Here is a 19,810-nt window from a genome sequence, read left to right as displayed (position 1 = left end):
TCTGCTGCTTGCAATTACTGCAAGTTCAAATCTCACCAGGCTCAAGGTTGACTCAGCCTTCCATCCTTTCAAAGGTAGATGAAATGAGGACCCAGATTGTGGGGGCAATAAGATGACTTTGTATAAATATACAAAAGTATGAAGGCTATTGCTTAATGCATTGTAAGCCGCCCTGAGTCTCCGGAGAAGGGCGGCATATAAATTAAAGCAAAAAAAAAGTGGGTATGGGAGATGTTGAGAACAGAGTGATCCATGTTATAGAACAGTGATGGTTAACCTTTTTAGTGCTGAGTGCCCCACCACGCGCATGTGCACCGGCCAGCTGGTCTTCCGATTTGGGCACTCGGTGCTGAAAAGGTTCCCCATCACTGCACTAAACCATCTCAAAACACAGAACGTAAAACACAAAACATTAATAAGACTGTATATAAAAATAAAATAAAAGTTGCAAAGAATCTAGTCAAGGTTAAAGGTTCAGACTGACAGAGAAATTGCAGACTCATTTTGGTGAAAATAAAACATTATTTTGGATGTTGATGAAGAGGACTAAACAAGGAGCCTCCTGCTATGTGAATCAAATCAATAATAACAATAATGACATTCAAAAGGAAACTGACCTGAGGAGATGCAGGAGAGACCTGCTATGTTTAGTTTTAACTGAAAATAAATGCTGTTAACATTAATATCCAAAACAAATTTTAACAAGATATAAATGCTGTGAAAACATTGAAAACAAAATCTGTCTACAAATGTAGAGGAAATAATTGAAAAAATATTCATGCCATTTGTGTTAAGGAGTAACTGTGTGTCTTCTTTAAAGTGTATTTGAAAACTGCAATTGTGCCTGACAGTTCTATTTATCTATTTAAAAATATTTATATAACCTCCCATCTTATAACAAACTCTGGGCAGCTTCCAATCAAAAATTAAAGCACATAAAAACTTTATTTATTCAATCAATCAATCAATCAATCAATCAATCAATCAATATTAATGCTATAAAAACCAGACCCATTAAATACCAAAACCTGGCACCAAGTGAAGCTTCCAATATGCAGGCACCTCCTCATCTCAGCATTTGGGGGAAAAGGCATGTCTTCAGTGTTTTATGGAAGTCTACGAGGATGAAGGCCTGCCAAACTTCAAGGAGCAGAGGGTGCCATAAGGCAGGAACTGCTACAGAAAAGGCATGCTTCCTAGCTCCCATAAAGATAAAGGTAAAGGTTTCCCTGTTCAGTTGTTTCCAACTCTGGAGTGTGTGTGTGTGTGTGTGTGTGTGTGCGCGCGCGCATGGGCACATGTACACTCATCTCCATTTCTTAGCCGAAGTAGCCAGTGTTGCCCGGAGGCATATCCATGGTAATGTGGCCAGCATGAGTATACGCCAAGGGGCATGGAATGCTGTTACTTTCCCACCAAAATGGTACCTATTTATCTACTTGCATTTGCATGCTTTCAAACTGCTAGACGGGCAGGAGCTGGGACAAGTAATGTCCCAGCTCCTAAAAAGTTCATTCCATTGTGAGACGCTCTCGTCTCAAACCCGGTATGTCAGCTTTCCAGCTGACAAGTTCAGCATCTTTAACCACTGAGCCATTGAGCCTATAAGATGGCAATATTTAAGATAACAAGCTTAACACTGATTCCCAATGGAAAGCCAAATGGGTCACTGAACTCCTAGTCATAGGAAAACATATAAATGATCACGCAAAAATGGTGCCAGGCTTTGAACTACCAAGTCAGCAGTGGACAATCTTGAATAGGATGCGCACCTCATATGGCATCTGCCAGGACTCTCTGTATAAATAAGGCATAGTATACTCTCCTCATGTGACTTCATGGTCCCACATCAAACTGTAGATCATATCGTAACCAGCTGAAAACTGAGGGCATATACCGGTCCAGTATCTGATTTTTTTAATATAAGTAATGCTGCGTTTCAATGCTGAGATGACCTAGTCATTGGTATTTGAACATAGATCTTTTTAACATTTATATTTTATTGTTCCAAAGGTGCTTTTTCAAGAGGCAACTGGGCTTTCTTGTTTCTTGTAACCCCACTGGAATCCAGTCAGAGCTGAAGAAGCTTCTTGGATGAGAAGCGAAATGTCTTCAAAGAAAAACAAGAAAATCCAGTTGCCTCTTGAAAAAAGCACCTTTGGGACAACTATGACATGGATGACTGAGAATCTCCATAGACATTTATATTTTATTGTGTTCTACTAACCTAGATGAAATGTTAATATATATTGCTGGTCTATGTATGATATGCCATATGCTAAATAAATTTAAGGTAAAAGATGAGGAGCATGCCCAACCTTCTGAACTGATAGGATGAGTAGATGTCCATAGGGAAAGGTGATCTCACGGACAGCCTAGTCCTGGGCCCTATAGGGCTTAAAAGTGATGACCAGCACCTTGAATTGCACCCAGAAACTGGAAGCCAGTGCAACTCACAAGACAGAGGTGTTACATTTGCAAGCCTGGGGGCATCCATCACTCTGCACCCTGTTGAAGTTTCCCCGTAGTTAAGTGCAACCCATATAGAGTGCATTGCAGTAATCCAAACAGGAGGTTTGGATACTGTGAGCAAGGCCTCCCAGTCCAGGACAGGGCCTAATTGGCACAGTAGATGAATCTGTCAAAATGCCCCCTAACCACAGCTGCCACCTCCCAATAAGAAGAATTCCATTATTTTTCCCCTACATAAAAGCAAATATAGTAGGAATTAATGCAAAAAAACCCAACATCAAAAGGATTGGTTAAATTTGCATTGGGTAGAATTCATATCTAAGAGGTACAACAGGTGACAATAAGCAAAGTTGACGAAGGGCAATGTAACTTTATGCCAGGGAGGGTGTGAATACCACATTTTTGCCGTTTAACAGATCCCTAAGATATGAACGACTACATGTGAGATCTAAAGTTTATTGTATGCTTCTTGATTTATAGCAAGCATATGATACTTGAGTAGGTTTGAATTATGGAATGTTTACCAGAAATATGCAATTAAAGGTTGGTTGTCAAATACAACATGTACAGTATATGATTAAAGATCAACTTGCAAAACAAACTGTAAAGATAAGGAAGATGACATTGATGGAGAGGTACACACTGAGTAAGGTAACACACACACACTGTTGCCAAGGTAACAAATGGTAAAACAAGTTTTCAGTTCAAAATGGCTAGATACCATGACTCATTCACCTCCATAATTGTAAGATGGGGAAGAGATACAACACAATCAGACTAGCAAAATTTTGAATTATACCCAATAATATATGTAGTTTTAGCCTTCCTGTAGAGCTGATTTGTTGGCCTGATGTGCCTAGTGAGATTAACACAAATATATGAAGGAAGAGTGAATGGATTGAGAGAAAGGAAAAGGCTGAGGAAGTTGTGGTGCACTGGCATTCAAAAAGAAACAGAGACAAGATGTTTATAGAACAAAATGGCATGTCCAATGGATGCATTGGAAGTACAGATATAGGTCATCAGTCCTCACTTACTGACCACAATTGAAACTGGCAACTCCACTGAGAAGTGCCCTGGGCATTAACTAAAAAATAAGATTGAATGTGAATCATCCAGTCATTAAGCGAGATATCACATCATCACGACTTTCAATTTTACTGCCAACTTTTCCATTGATTCTGCTTGCTTGAAGCTGATTGTGAAATGCGCGAATGGCAATCACATTACCACAAGACAGTGCAATAGTCCTAAAAGCCTGCTGGTTTCAAAGCACACAAATGTCCGCCATTAACTTCCAACAGTCACTAAATTGGCATTTGATAATGGGAGGAGGACCTGCAGTTTTCAAAATAGAAAGATTAGGGTAACTGCTGTTGGCATAAACTGATCCATTTCTTTTTCTTACCGCTTTGTTTTATTTCATACTCCTTTTCTGCTTTTTGCATAATGTTGTTTAACCCAAAGGGTAAAGATGCTGGACATGTATAAATTTAATCAGCTATGTTTTCATTTAGAAATTAAATATGCCCGTTTATTTAAACAAAATAGCTCAAATTACCAATCTCGCCACCCAAGAAGAATTGTGCTTCTTTCTTACTGTACTTCATCAGCCTAATGGGACATATTTCCTAGTCCTAGTGTATATGCATAGGGTTATTGTGAGCCTGTGTCTTTGCATAACTCTTGAGCACAAACTCCACAAACTGAAGTGTATTAGCAAAGCATCTAGTCATTGCAGCCATTGAACCCTGGGAAACCCGGAGGGTCAAAATATGCAACATTTGCAAGTCATGATTCATCAAAGCGATCTGGTTGACGGTTTTCCTTCTGCCTCCCAATTCTTCTTTTTTACAGGATGATTCCTCCTGTTTTCCACATTAAACAATAAGCAATTATCCAAACTTTATGGCTCAAATTACATCTACCCCCTTTCTGCTGTAATGGTACGACCTGGAAATAGAAGGAAAACCGGCGTTGCTGAGTAGTGTCAGACTACTAGGAGATTTCGTGTAGCCTGAGGCGAGGGGAGATTTCCTTCCCCTCCGGAGTTCAGCCGTGTTAACTTGATACTTCCCTCTTTATTTAAACAGGGGCATATTGAAGTGGAAAGCGAGACAGTCTTTAGGTTAGCCGCTTTGATTTTACAGGTAAGATTTTCCACACTCAATTTTGTGGTTTTCTTTTAACCTGCCATGCCTTCAGTTCCCAGACTGCCGTTTCTGCAGCATTGTTTATATTTTTGTTATAAAACCTAAAGCTATACTTCTTCACCCAGCTGACCCAGTTAAAAACGGAATACCTGTTTGTTCTTCACGTTTTGCAAATCTGTCGGGACATTTAGAATATAGCAGGAGAAGAAATGCACGAAGGAAACTTATTTGGAGTGCGGGCAGCCTGCTTTGAATAAGCTATACTTTCATCTGTCTGGGATAATGAATATATTTAAACTATATGTTGGGCACAGGAGAAAGATTTTGAAGTAGAGAAAAAAGGGGCTATAATTACATTGAAAATCACTACAAAGACTTTTAAATGTCTAATCAATTCTGCTTCAGTTTATCATATTTATTTTGCCTGGGCATCTCTGTATATGTGTGTATATACAGAGATGCCCAGGCAAAATCAACTACATAAATGTTATTTTTCTTAAGAGGAGGCTTCTGTTTGTTATTAATACATTTTTTTTTCAATCAAAATTTTTATTGTGGTTTTCGTTTTCCAAAATTCCAGTACATAATCGATCAGACAGTGATACTTTTCCATGTATTAATATATTCTAATAACAGAATGAAACTTTTATTTTTTTTAAAAAAATGTGTTTGAAATGGATCCAGATTAGCAGAAATTGAGCTGTGTAATTTTAGTTTTTGCCTTAAACACATGGGGTAGGGGAGGGGCGGAGCTGGTTGTTCTAAATAACAAATCCTATATTTAAAAAAAAAATTCAAACCACTGATGTACTTTTAATTTCCACATTTGTTCAAAACTATGACTTGAATTTTAAAATGCATTCTTAATGATGTGGTATCTAAATGAAATGTGAACAGCCATTACAAAACTAAAAAAAAAAGTTTTCTAACATCATGGCTTTTCTCCCCTTATAGGAAGCAAAAGGAGACTACTCTAGGTAATTACATTTCCTTTTTCATTATTAACATTATTAACAGTGTGGGTGAGGTTTAGCTTTTCCTGCATTTGCTGATCACAAAGCAGAGCAAGTGCAAACAACCAACATAAATTCAGAGTGTTAACTAGCAAACTAACTTGCTTTTGTGGGCAAATGAAAATTGAGCTATTCTTTTCCAAAGTACCAAAGTCTGGATGCTTATATTAGCTAATCTATGATAAGGTAAAAGTTCTCAATATTTTGTAGCAAGCTAGTAACCTCCATCTAGAGAAGTTCTTTTCACAACCCCCCCCCCTCTCCCAACCTCCCTGTAAAACTCCTAATGACCCTATCCATGAATATCCCTAATGTATGCTTAGCAAAAAGTTTGTCAGCCTTGTAGATCAATGTGCAGTGTTTCCTTTTGCAGCTGCTCCAAGGGGGCTCACCCATCACGCTCCTGTCCTGACAGCTGTATTGTGACTGCTGAAAGATTTTGAGCTTGGTGGCTTCAGCTCTTTACCTACCATGTGCAAATCAGATGCAGCTTCAGTCAGTTTTCTTCCTATCAGCAAAATCCAAGTCCCTTCAGTGTGCAGTTCTTGCTGGAGCAATTAAATAAAAAGGACATTGTTGTCCTTTGAGTTGAAAGTGGTGCTGGGGAGGTTAATTAGCAGCAGCTCACTTAAGAGACTTTGTAGGAGGAGAACACTGTTTGTCTATGGTATTCCAAAATTAGGAGGAGTATGTAGGCAAAAGCTTTGATCAGGTGCCATAGAATGGCTAAAATGATGTCAGATTTAAAATCAGGAGGGGGAGGAGAGGAAGACAAGAGTGCTTTATTCAGATGCAGGTTACAAATACCTAGAAGGTTGGATTTTAGTCAGATTAATGTTTCATCAATGGCTTGATTTCCTGTAAAGGGAAAATGGCTTGTTGTTGCTTACCATTTTGGCAAAATTAGATGCATGTATGGGTATATTCTGAAATGAGCTGTTGTAAGATAATTTTTTGCCATTGTGCAAAATGCATTGTTTTCTATTGTGCATGATTGGGTGGAAGAGGCAGAAACTTTCTCAGTTGAAAAGTTCAGTCCAAAAAATCTTTTTGCAAGTCAGGAAGTTTTCAGAAAAAGATGATGCTTAAAAGAACCATGCCATAAAAGGAAGGAATGAGTTGGTTTGCTCACTGTTTGTTTTAGCCTGGGATATCATTATATGATTATTCCTGCAGAAATGAAGTCCTTGATAGAAATAAGATCGAGCACTCCTATTCTATAGCAAAATTACTGTCATAGCAGATGGCAGCACCGATCAGTCTGACTTGAGCAAGTCTCAAAAAAATTAGGGAGGGTTGGACTTGGATGAGACCAGCAAGAAATCTCAGGGCAGCAGACTTGATGTTTTGATTGATTGACTGACTAATTATGTGCCATCTAGTCATTGCTGATTCTTAGTGACCACATACCGTACTTTTTGGAGTATAAGACACACTTTTTATCCCCCTAAAAGAAGGTGGAAATGTTGGTGCATCTTATACACCGAATACAGCCATTTTTGGCCTCCCAAAACCCTGCCCTACACATCCCGTTTTTGCCAAAAACAGGCCTGTTTTTCACAAAAATGGGATGCGCAGAAGGTTTGGGAGGCCTGCAGAGTGCTCCTGGGGGCCAGGGAGGACAAAAATTGGATGTACGGAGGCCAAAAACTTTTTTTCTTGTTTTCCTCTTCAAAATATTGGTGCGTCTTATACTCTGGTGCATCTTATAGTCCGAAAAATACGGTAAATAGATTTTTCTCCATGAAGATCCTAATCTGGTCCCTCAGGTTTTCCAATGGTGCCTTCATCATCACTGTAACTAAGCCTATCCACCTTGCTGCTAGTTTTTCTCTTTGCTTCCACCTTTCCCAGCTATTAAAGCCTTCTCCAAAGAGCTAGGTCTTTGCACAATAGGTCCAAAGTTATTCATTCCTCAAGTGAGAATTCTGTGTAAATGTGTTTGATGATCCATCAGTTTGCTTCCTTGGCTGCCCGTGACATTTTCAAGAGTCTTCTTGGCACCAAGTTCAAAAGTGTCAATACTGTCTTTATCCTACTTCTTCAGAGTCCCAATTTTCACTTTCATACATTATCCTAGGTGTACAATTGTCTGCACTGTTCGGAACTTCATAGGTGTAAACATAGCACCTGAATATATTTTGATCATTTACTATTGAACAGAATTGATTTTTTTAAAAAATTAAATGGTAGGAGGGAATTGCAATCTACAGATAGTCCTCAACTTACAACAGTTCATTTAGTGACCATTCAAAGTTACAACGCCACTGAAAAAATGATTTGTGACCATTTTTCACAGTTACAACCTTTGTAGCATCCCCTGTGATCATGTGATCAAAATTCAGATGCTTGGCAACTGGTTCATACTTATGACTGTTGCTGTTTCTCAAGGTCATGTGATCACCTTTTGTAGCCTTTCGACAAGCAGAATCAATGGGGAAGCCAGGTTCACTTAACCACTGTGTTACCAGCTTATCAACTGCAGTGATTCACTTAACAACTGTGGCATGAAAGGTCATCAAATGGGAAAAATTCACTTAACAGGAATTTTGGGCTCAATTGTGGTCATAAGTTGAGGACCACCTGTACTTTGCAGTTAGCAAAGGTGAAACTGGTGTTTCATAGCTTTCTTCTAATCAGTTTATCAATAACTTGTGTTAACACTGCTAATCACTTGGTGATCATGTTCGCACATGGTCTTCAGAATTATCTGGGCCAGTTGCTTGGGTTTTTGCATGATTCACTGAACCATAAATTAAATACCGCCTGTGGCTGGCTAGTGTGTGATTTAGTATGTTGTGTGAACATATCCAATCTATTATTAGGTTAGCTTGGATCATCATCTGGATCAGCACACATCCTTCATAGCTTACAGCTATCAGGTGTATTATATCAGTACGTCTGGCGCCAAAATATCTACTTTTAAGTGTGTTAATTAAGCAGTTGCTGCTCTTTTGTAACAGAATGCAAGAAATGATTAAGGGTGGTGATTCTTACAAATAGGGATGAAACCATGAAGGTTTCAAACTGATAAAGATTAATTAATCACAGATTAGAATTCTTAATTGTTAATCTGATTTTATCCATGAAAGGATCTGAAGTGTGTTGAAGGCGTCATCATGCAGAATATTACATGTATATTGTGAGTTGGCAAGACATTTAATTTGCTAAGTTTAAAGGAGCAGCTGTCTTAATTAGATACGAAGTCTAAACTGTACTGAGACATCTTTGAGACCAGTAATTATTTTATTGATAGTCTAGACCTTAAGTACTTTCACACAGAATTGACTCAATTATACAGTACGTATTAATTACATCTGAGAAGCTTTATAGGCAAATGTGCAGGATGAGAACTCCAGAAAATGAAGACGAGAGAACTGAATTATTTAAAGGTGATTATTCTCTGAGATCAGTAGCAGTTGCTGCAACATGTTCAATGTGTTGCTCTGGTGAGGGAAAATACATCTTTGCGTTAGTTTCCTCTTAAACTGTGGAATTGGCAATGTCAAGTTCAGGCAGCTGTTTAACGTCAACTTGGGACATTTGTAGACATTGAGGAAACTCCTGCATCATTTACCAGAGCTAAAGCAAGGTCACTGCCATGTGTCAAGCTGTCCCAAGGAAGTTGCTAGCATATGTATGAAACAGCAGGTGCAGGCCACTTGTGTTAAGAATCAAATTCCTTTATTTATGTAGATGTGCTGCATTCATTTTTCAGGCATGGTATTTTTTTAGAAAAAAAATTATACAGACCTTGATTCAAGGATGCGTTCAGTTAAAATGTCAATATATTTAAGGCTCATTTGCATGTCCCCCATATCCTAATGCAAGGAAGGTCTGCCTACTGTTCTCTGGAAGAGAGAAATATGTGACATCATTCACTGGCTTTACCAGGAAGGCAGACTTTATCCTTTTCTTATTCCATATCCAAATAACGTTTTTCAACTATTACTGGTACAAACATGACTGTGTTGTCTGCTCTTGTCTGCCTACTGACTTTCACTTGTTTGTTGGCAAATGCTGCTACTCTAGTTGCCTACTGTACATTGTGATGGCCACATCCTAGAGGTGGTATTCAGCAGGTTCTAACCAGTTCTGGAGAACTGGGAGCAGAAATTTTGAGTAGTTCGGGGAACCGGTAAATACCACCTCTGACTGGCCCCGCCCCCATCTATTCTCTGCCTCTCGAGACCCAGCTGATTGGGAGAAAATGGGGATTTTGCAGTAACCTTCCCCTGGAGTGGGATGGGAATGGAGATTTTACAGTATCCTTTCCCTGCCACACCCACCAAATCATGCCACGCCCACCAAGCCATGGCCAAAGAACCGGTAGTAAAAAAATTTGAATCCCACCAGTGCCACATCCCCTTATATTTACTTGCCGACCACTATTTGCTGGGTTTCACACACAACCTAATACTGCCCCAGGAAGTGATACCTGGTGAAATAGAATGAGCAGATTTTTCTCTACAATGGACCAATGAAATAGGGAGCCTTTTATTATTTGCTTCTTTTGACCAAAATAAGCAAGTTTGTTAACTACTAAGTTAACTAATCTTGTAGTTAGCTTGGTAGTTAGTAAATGTTAACTAATCTGAAATAGATTTTTTTTACTAGTCCACTATGGATTTCTCCTTTATTACAGAAATAACAAATATTCTGTACATTTCTATACAGAAATAGATGGAATTGTACCATGAGAACTTGAAGGCTTTTTGAAAGAAGAAGAAAAACTACTTCCAGTTTTATGTACTGTTAAACATCCAGAGTACTTTAATTAATTTAGGTAACATTGTAGGCATAATCAGTTAATGTAACTAATTAATCAAGCTAAACCTTGTAAACCTTGTAGGAGAGATGGGAGGAATTTAAATTTAATAAATAAAATAAACCTAAACCTTATTTCCCTTCCCCCTCTTTCGAAGCTAGTAGTTCCCCTTATCATCATCAGGGATACAGCAAACGTTCATGAGATAGCTGAGTTCCGGCAAAACAATACCAGCATTGATTGTGTGGTTGATAAAAACATTGAAACAGTTGGCCAAGAAGCAGCTGGGAGAAGCACATGTCTGATGTGCTAATCATCAAACTCTGTAATGTCAAGCCTGAGGAAAATGGAATTGCCATCTTGAAACCAGGTGCTGTCAAAACAAAAATTCCAAACCTTCATATATTTTAGCAAGCAGGTTTTGTTTAGGGAGAAGTAACTCTGTTTTGGAATTTATTTTACTATAGTATATCAGAGTTATCCACTGAGGATTAGATAATCTTTGCCCCAAGATTTGCTTAATCTTTCAGTTTGTGCTATGTGTGAATGATGGGGCTTTATCCATGTGATTAGGACAGTACTCATTGGAGAAATCTCAAATAATGTAGTCAGTCCTGAAGGAGATCAACCCTGACTACTCTTTAGAAGGCCAGATCCTGAAGATGAAACTCAAATACTTTGGCCACCTAATGAGGAGGAAGGACTCACTGGAGAAGAGCCTAATGCTGGGAACGATTGAGGGCAAAAGAAGAAGGGGATGACAGAGAACGAGGTGGCTGGATGGAGTCACTGAAGCAGTAGGCGTGAGCTTAAATGGACTCCAGAGAATGGTAGAGAACAGGAAGGCCTGGAGGAATGTTGTCCATGGGGTCGTGATGGGTCAGACACGACTTCGCAACTAACAAAAACAACAAATAAACGACAACTCAGAAATAAAAGTTCCAATGTAAGTTTATTGTGTAAAAAAAACCCAGCTTGAATTGAATATTGATAAAATTCTATGCATTTTCGTCCCAACCCCATTTTGATGAAGTTATGTCCTCACATAAGCAAAACTGTTTTTATTATTTATTATTTATTTATTTATCGTATTTATATGCCGTCCTTCTCCCATAGGACTCGGGGCGGCTCACATGATAAAACAACACGACAATAAAATGATATTAAAATAATCCAATTTAAAATCCCCAAGCAATTAAAACTCCCGGCAGATCAGGGAATTTGCTGAAAAAGCCATGTCTTCAGGTCGCCACGGAAAGTGCGGAGGTCAGCGGCCGTCCGGAGCCCAGTGGGTAACTCATTTCAGAGGGTTGGTACGACCACAGAGAATGCCCTCATCCTGGGCGCCATCAGCCGACATTCTCTGGCCGATGGCACCCAGAGGAGGGCAATCCTATGTGAGCGCAGTGGATGGTGGGAGGCCGGTAGGAGGTGGTCCTGCAAGTACCCCGGGCCCATGTCATGAAGGGCTTTATAGGTAAGCACCACCACCTTGAAGCGGATCCGAAGGACCACCAGCAACCAGTGCAGCTCACGCAGGAGTGGTGTTACACGGGAGTAACGGGAAGCTCTCATAACAACCCGCGCAGCCGCATTCTGGACCAGCTGGAGCCTCCGGGTGCACCCCAAGGGCAGCCCTATGTAGAGGGCATTGCAGTAATCCAACCGAGAGATAATGAGAGCATGAGTGACCGTATGAAGGGCATCCCTGTCTAGGAAAGGGCTTTTAACTCTGAGTATAATATTGGTAGAAAAGCATAGTGCATTTTTTTAAAAAGTTCATACATTATAGCTTGAGCTGTTTGTTCTGGTAACAGTGATCAGGCATTTTGCTAGGCATGTTCATTCTTCTTTATTTAATTGTTATGAAAAGTATTCTCACTTATCTTTCATCCTACCCAGGAATACTAAGTTTACACAAAAGAAATAAACACTAAACATGGAAAAATGATAGTTATTATTTAATCATTAATAATTAGCAGTCCAGAGTCACCCAACGGTTGAGATGGGTGTCATATACATTTAATAAGTAATAAAACTACAAAACTACATAAAAATAAAAATAAATTTAAGGCAAAGATATGAATATACAAATCATGTTTTAAAATGTCTACACAAATAAGCATTTTTTTTTCAAGATAACACTGAGGAGAAATATTGTGGACCAACATTTCTAAATACAGTTATTACCACCAGCAGAGACCTGTATTGACATTAAGGACAATTTTTAAATGGATCTGATGTTTTTAAATTAGTATCCAAGTTATAAATCTATTTCTATGTTTGTGGTCAGGACAGAGTGATAGTTTATAGCGAGATATCAACTAGTGTTGTTGCAGCCACAAGGATATTAACATGCTGTTAAGGAGACAGTCATGCCTGAGGGAACATACTGTCAGTGTTTTAGAAGAGAAAGCAAATCTTGTTTTAAAGGCTAAGGACATGTTTCCGTCCTTGAATGCTTTGTAGTAGATTCAAGCTGGAAAAAAAAAACCTGGCAGCAGTGCAGTAGTTTTAGAAGAATACTATTCAGACTCTCTTAAAGTGTGCCAAGTGACATTTGCCAGAGGAGCTTTGAATGGGATGGAAAAGATGAGGTCTTTTTACAGATCATTTATGGCTAGTGTCAGCACGACAGCCATGTGCTTAAGCAGCTTTTAACAGCCAATCAAAACAATTTTAAAAAAGAGGATATACAGTCATAGAAGAAAGGGAAAGGAGATGGGCATTGTAGATTGAACTTCACTAGTAAACCAAACTTTTAAAACACTACTACGTTTGGGAAAAAATCTACCTCATAGCACCAAGACCTTCCTCTGACCCTCACGGAATAATTTTATACAAAGTAAAGCAGGCATTGTTTTATGTGCCCTGTTGCAGCATAAAATGGAATTGTTGAGATCTCATTAACCACCACCTTCTAAACAGAAAAGAACTAAAACAAATTTAGTAGGCACCTAATGCCATATATAGAAGTAGCAGATCTCACTGTCTCATTGTAGAGCTTGCTATAATCCAAATAGCACTACCCAAAAAGAAGTGGAAGCGAGGATTTGCTAAACCATAAGGAATCCTCTGGAGAAGACGGGAGAAAAATATTCTAATATATCAGGAGTCTCCAAACTTGGCAACTTTAAGACTTGTGGACTTCAACTCCCAGAATTCCTCAGCCAGCCATGGTGTGGAGACCCCTGTAATACAATATTCAGGGAAGGAAAGGCAGGAAGTGATCTTCCCATAGTGTAATGTTGGACTGTAGGGCCCTTTTATTGATCTGCTACAATGGTTTGATATAATAAATTGTGCTGTGAATGTAAGGGAAAGTGTGTTTTGTTTGGAGTGTTTTGAATGAGCTGTTTATTACACAGATTTCTCATGGGTTACTTATTAAACTGATTTCGAAACAGGTTCTTGTGTTCCTTAAGGAGGAGGGGTCATAATAGATTGTACAGTGCTGAACCCTGTAAATCTGCCAGGTTCCTACATTATATATTCTGAGAGTAAAAACTCTTAGGTGTTACTTGTAGATTACCTCTTCTGACTTTCTACGTAGCTTGGAAGCATGCAGCTGGTAAGCGTGATCTTGCCTGCCCACTTTCCAAAATAAAAATAAATCATGGCTGCATAATATCAGTAGTTTCTACTCAGTCTGACTTTATACTTACTCCAGCATCAGAAGCAGAACACTTCTCAATGTCAGGTACTAGGGAACGTGAGCAGGAAGTGCTATTGCATTGCATTGTATTTGAAGCCATCGTGGGACCTGAATGCTTGATTTATAAACCTTTGGCCTGATCCAGCAGGAAGTTTTGTGTTCTTATAAGTAGTTTAGGAGAAATGTTCCTTATCAGTATTAAATCCATCTTAATTCTGCATAGGATGTTAACCTATGCCATGCAAGCTGTTACATTTAAAGAAGCCAGGAACATGAAAATATTCAAGAGGTATATCTGCTGAGCTTCACCTAGGTTCGTAATGGTGAACTTATGGCACATGTGCCACAGGTGGCACGCAAAGCCCTCTCTGCGGGCATGCCAGCCGTCGCCCCAGCCCAGCTCTACTGCACTTGCGCGCACGCTTCCTGCCAGCCATCTGGTCTTCAGGTCTCTGCTGTGCATGCAGGGGGTCGGGGCGCATGTGGGGATGCATACATGCATGCAGGGGAGCGGATGCAGGGGGGAGCTCGCATTGCATTTTGGGGGTTAGCACGCATGTGCCCCTACACACCCCATTTTGGGCCAACCTGGAAGCCAAAATAGGGCTCGGAGCCAGGGCGCATGGGGGGCACATGTGCGGGCGGGACGCATGTGCGGGGATGCATGCACATCGTATTTTGAGGGTTCAGGCATGCTTGCATGCATTCGCACATGTGCACTCTTTGGGCACTAGGCACCAAAAAGGTTAACCATCACTGACCTAGGTCCTGTTCCTGCGGCTGGTGAGAGATCTTTCTAGCAAACAATTTGATGGCTGGACTTTACATGCAAAGCATGTCTTGTACTTCGTCTTACAATAAAAAGAGGATATCACTGATGTGGCTCATGTCTGTCCTGTTGCCAAAACAGATAAAGCACTTGCTCATTTGTCCAATGTTGTTTGGATACTTTTACTAAAGTTCGTACAACTGGAGTCCCTTTTCTCTCAAGCACTTGTCTGTATATAAACAAACAGAAGAGCCAAGACAGCTGGAGTTCTCTCTGGCTTCTCTTTTTCATTTCCCTGTTTCACTTGTGAAGGGAAATTGGCATGACATGCCTGTCAATAGATGCCAGACTTTGTGCTTCAACAGGATGAAGGGGGCTGAGGCAGGGAAGCAGGGAAAAGTTAAAGCAAAACAGGTCAATACAAATCTGAAAGGGGCAGATTTAAACAAGCAAGGACAGTGGAGGAAACCTTCTCTGCATGGAGGTGGAGCCCAAGTAACTTTGGAGATGAAGAGAAAATCTACTCCCATTTGGAACAGTAATAGCAAAACCAGCACTTCAGTGCTTGCTTTGGAATCACAGATTTATTTTCTGTTAATACTTACTTTTGCTAGCAATTCAGATTCCTTGCAGTTCAGATTGTAAATCTCAAGGTGCGCTTAAAAATAAATCTGCTCTTCTTCTATTGAGGGAGGAGTTCACAGATAGTAAATCAAGGTTACCTTACAAATATGCTGAAGTTTCAGTCTCTGGTTGGAGCTTTTTTGCTGAAATGGATATTCTTCTCTGGCTTGGATTAATGTCGAGCAACACAAAATTTCCTTTTGCTTATCCCCCATTATTTTTTAACAAAATCTGTTGCCGGAAACGACATGCCCATATCTTGTAAGGGAAGCCTACTCAAAAGTCTGTGGATCAAAGGTTCTATCCCAACCCAAGTAGTGTGAGTTTTCATCACTATGTTGTTTACAGCAGGGGTCTCCAACCTTGGCAACTTTAAGACTTAAAGTTGCCAAGGTTGAAGACCCCTGATTTACAGGGCTGCTTGCTGAAGCTGGAAACCATTTTAAGGGGCATGGTGACACAGCCTTAGGGAGCAAATCCATTAAGATGCATCTCCATCTGTTTCCTTTAGGGGTTCCTCTTTAAGTTGCACCCCGAATTTGTAGCTTGAACAGTCTTTCCATTCTTGGAGGGAAAAGACTGAATGAAAATCTTTCCATCTTTGTTTGTCTGAGAACATGTATCTCAATGGTGGAATTCAGATGAAGCCAAATATACTGTACTTACTTAACATTTCTTTTTTTGTTCCCAGTATTCAAGCCTTGCCTTTTTTTTTTTCCTTCCCGAAAGTTCATTCAATTGCTCCCAGGAGAGACTGTATTTTCTTTAAATAGATGACACATTGGGTTTGTATTATAGCCCATGGACTACAGAGATAACTGCTGTCTGGTGTACCATAACACAGACAACGTAATGAATTCCTGATGGGTGACAAGTAGAAAGGAGTGTGAGAGGGGTATCATTATTTGGGTGATAAACACAGTCTGTAAGAGGAAAACGTTTGTGTAAAACTATATCCTGCAGACTCTTGTTGCAGCTTAATTAGAAGTCAGGAACTTCCCCATCAAATTGAAACAGTGTGTGTTTTCTAAATTCTTCAACTTGCAAAGCATGCTATCAGATGTGTTATATAAACGATAAATACAGGTGGCCATAAACTCAGTAGCGACATTCATTTATTCATTTTAGTTGAGAAAAAAAAATGGGAAACTGTTCAAAGAAAGCAGCTGGGCTAATCTAAAAGGAATCAGATCCATACGGTGATGAAACCCTTGTCTGAACTTGTTTCACCTTCTGCTGATCTGGATTTTAAAACAATAACAGCAACAACTAAGGCAATCTCTGGAATAACTGGCAACCTACATAGGTTGGAAGTGACTTGTTGTCCTTCCTTCTGGAATAATTGGGGAACTGCAAACTAGTGATAAGCAGACAAAGGACAACAGGGAGAATTTGAACTGTGGGCTCTCCTTATTTTGGTCTGTCTGTCACTCCAGCAGCCTGACATATCACTCTTGCCAGAACATTTGCTGCAGGTTTTTGAAATTGGGCTGCAGGTTGTGCTGATTCCTTTTGTCACATTGTTGATAACTTAATTAGTATTTGCAAGAACTATCTTGCACCATCAAGGTTCTCGTGCAGAAATAGTCTATCTTCAAAAAGAAAAGTTTCCTTTTGGAAGTGGCGTCTTTTTGGTCTTCTTTTGTACTATTACCTTGAATGACTTAACAAAATTATAATGATTCAGAGACATACACGTAACCCATATTAGAAATGTAAAACTGTCTAAGTAATGGGATTTGTGGCTATTTCAGCACTGCTGCTTCAGAACTGTTCATTTTATCTTCATTTTTAATTGTACTCTGATAGCTTTCTGACCACTCAAGCAATCCTTCCCTTGGTCCCTCCCCCACTCAGCAGCAACCAGTTACTTTCTCTGTTTAGGTAAGGAAATATCTCTGAAATGATTAGCCAATGGGTCACTACTAAGCCAATATACTACTAAAACTGTTGTATCTGTTTGCAATCTTCAATTGGGCAAAATAGTGCATCATAGGACAGCATTTTTTTTTGAACTATGACCCCCTCAAATGGACTAATTTACAGCATGCATCCAAAATCCAGGATCCATTACTCCAGTGGGATTGAAATCTGGCAAAACTCTGGCCGTTTCAGCACCACTGTACAACCACTGCTTTATGCAATCAACTGCACTCACAGGTTCATAATTTCCAATGCTCCCTGACAGCTTCCCACAAGCTAGTCAGTGGGGAAGCCAGCTACCCTTTAGGATTTGCCACTACATAAAAGGAAAAAGATAGTAATTTTGTAGAGACATTTAATTGTGTCCCAGATGAATCATCTGAAGTAGAAACTACATTTTGTTTTTAAGTTAGTCAGAGTATATACTTATCAAAGGTATATCCAGTAATATATGTATTAGACAGTCTGTACTGCTTGAGTATGCTTACCTGTAACACGAGCACAAATATGTACACAAGAAAAGAGCCTTATTCATGCTTCAGAGATAACAGGAATATTATAGAGTAGTGCTACTCAGTGTACTGGTGCACACATTATGTTAAAATCTAAACTTATTTTGACAACTATCAAATAAGCCACAGTGATTCATTTCACACATAGTGCTAATTCGTAAAACATGTTTTACACACCATTGCATCTGAGTTTACATAATAAATTAAGATAAACAAAGAGACCACACTGTGGCTTAGCACACTGCAATGAATCACTTAGAGGGATAAGGATAGGTTTTATTGGTAAAAGTGCATAAAATAGTGAAAGTCTGTAGGCTACCTGAACTTACACATCCCAGAACCTCCATGCACCCTTTTTGGATGTGTTTAACCTGGCATATGTTCTCATGTTAGCTGTCTGGATTAGCATCTTGTTATTCCTTTTATTGTACTTATTAGTGTGAAGCTCTATTTTTTTTTTTCCTGGATGTATGGAGATGTGTTGTATTTGGAGGCACTTTTCGACTATCATGTTTTGTTGTTTTTAATGTTCTATAATTACTTCTGAGTTGCTCAGGATTGCAGTACATATCATGGATGACTATTCAAATATTTCAAAGAAAGAAAGAAATACATTTTGTTTTTTATATTGTGAGCTGCCAAAATCAATTGGAGTCAGGTGCCATCAAAATCAAATCAATGAATCCACAGAAACTATGGGTGTAAGTTAGCGGATGTATGTTTTATTTCCTTCACCATATATTAGAGCTGGGTGAACCTTTGAATGGATGACTTTGAAGATCTTTATGGCCAACCAGAATGCCACAAGGTGTGAGCCCTCCAGATATCAGGGGGAACTGCATTCCAGAATGCAAGTGCTATGACAAAGAAAGTGTCTTGAAGTGTCATTGTTTAATTGAAGGCAACTAGAGCACATTAAACAAGTGTCATTGTTTAGTTGAAGGCAACTAGAGCACATTCTCTTGGCTCAAACTGGTCAAGCAGAAACCATGAGATATAGGCAGTTCCTCAGATAATCAAGTTCCATGCCATCTACAACACCTTGAATTGTTTGCAGACGCACACTGGTAACCAGTACAGTTCATGAAACTGGGTATCATGTGGGCATGCCAAGACAAGCTGCCCACTGCTGATTCCTCTGCATTCTGAACCAATTAAAGCTGCCTGGTGATCTTCAAGGGCAGTCCCATGTAGAGTATCGAGCCTTGAGGTGACAAGGACATGAGTGATTGTCTGAAGGGCTCCCCAATTTCAGAAGGGACACAGTTGGTGCTCCTGTAGGACCTGTTTAAAGGCCTCTTTGGCTACAGATGCCACCTGCTCTTAATCTACATATTCAGCTTAGCTGATCAGAGAATTATCTAAGAACTAGACAGCCCATGCCCTGCTGGGTCATTTCAGGTTTTTTTTAATCTAAAGAGGGAAACAGAATGGCCACAGGTGGGCAAAAAGCAATGGGAGTGGGAGCAAGTTTCAACTTTTTGCTGGCTTCCCCATTTAATTTGCTTGTTGGAAGCATGCAGTGAAAAAGTCACTGGGGAAGCCAGCAAGAAGTTGCAAGTTCAAATGCCAACAGACAGGGAAGCAAGCTCCTGCTAGGCAGGGGAAGGAGCAAGAGAGTGCAGGGCTGCAGGTCAAGAATGGTACAGGGGTGTGCATAAGAGAAGCCATGTGAGTTGGGGAGGGTGTGCAGTGGTGGGCAGTGTAGGTTGGAAAGGGTACCTGGAGGGGGAGGTGCTGTGTGGATTGGGAAGGCCAAGTGGGGCATCATGGCTCAAGAAGGGTGCATGGAGGTTCTGGGATGTCTAAGAGGTGCCATGTAGGTCAGGTGGGTGGGTGGATAGCATAGGTTAAGAAAAATGAATGGGGGTTGCAAGAGGTGCCTCGTGGGTCAGGGAACACATGCAAGATTGGTGCAGGT

General features: G+C 39.8%; 1 protein-coding gene across 1 annotated transcript in view; it reads left to right on the top strand.

The window, feature by feature from the left end:
- Positions 1-19,810, top strand: part of FRMD4B (FERM domain containing 4B) — a 176,207-nt gene that overhangs the window by 68,162 nt on the left and 88,235 nt on the right. The window contains exons 6-7 of the mRNA XM_070933552.1: positions 4,566-4,622; positions 5,580-5,602. Of these exons, the coding sequence (XP_070789653.1) occupies positions 4,566-4,622; positions 5,580-5,602 (80 nt within the window). The remainder of the gene's footprint in view (positions 1-4,565; positions 4,623-5,579; positions 5,603-19,810) is intronic.

The sequence above is a fragment of the Pituophis catenifer genome, unplaced genomic scaffold, assembly GCF_029215685.1.
Source record: "Pituophis catenifer annectens isolate HBS135680 unplaced genomic scaffold, rPitCat1.0.hap2 SCAF_2, whole genome shotgun sequence".
Classification (NCBI taxonomy): Eukaryota; Metazoa; Chordata; class Lepidosauria; order Squamata; family Colubridae; genus Pituophis; species Pituophis catenifer.
Note: the sequence above shows the minus strand (reverse complement) of the source record. Positions and strands in the feature narration are given on the sequence as shown.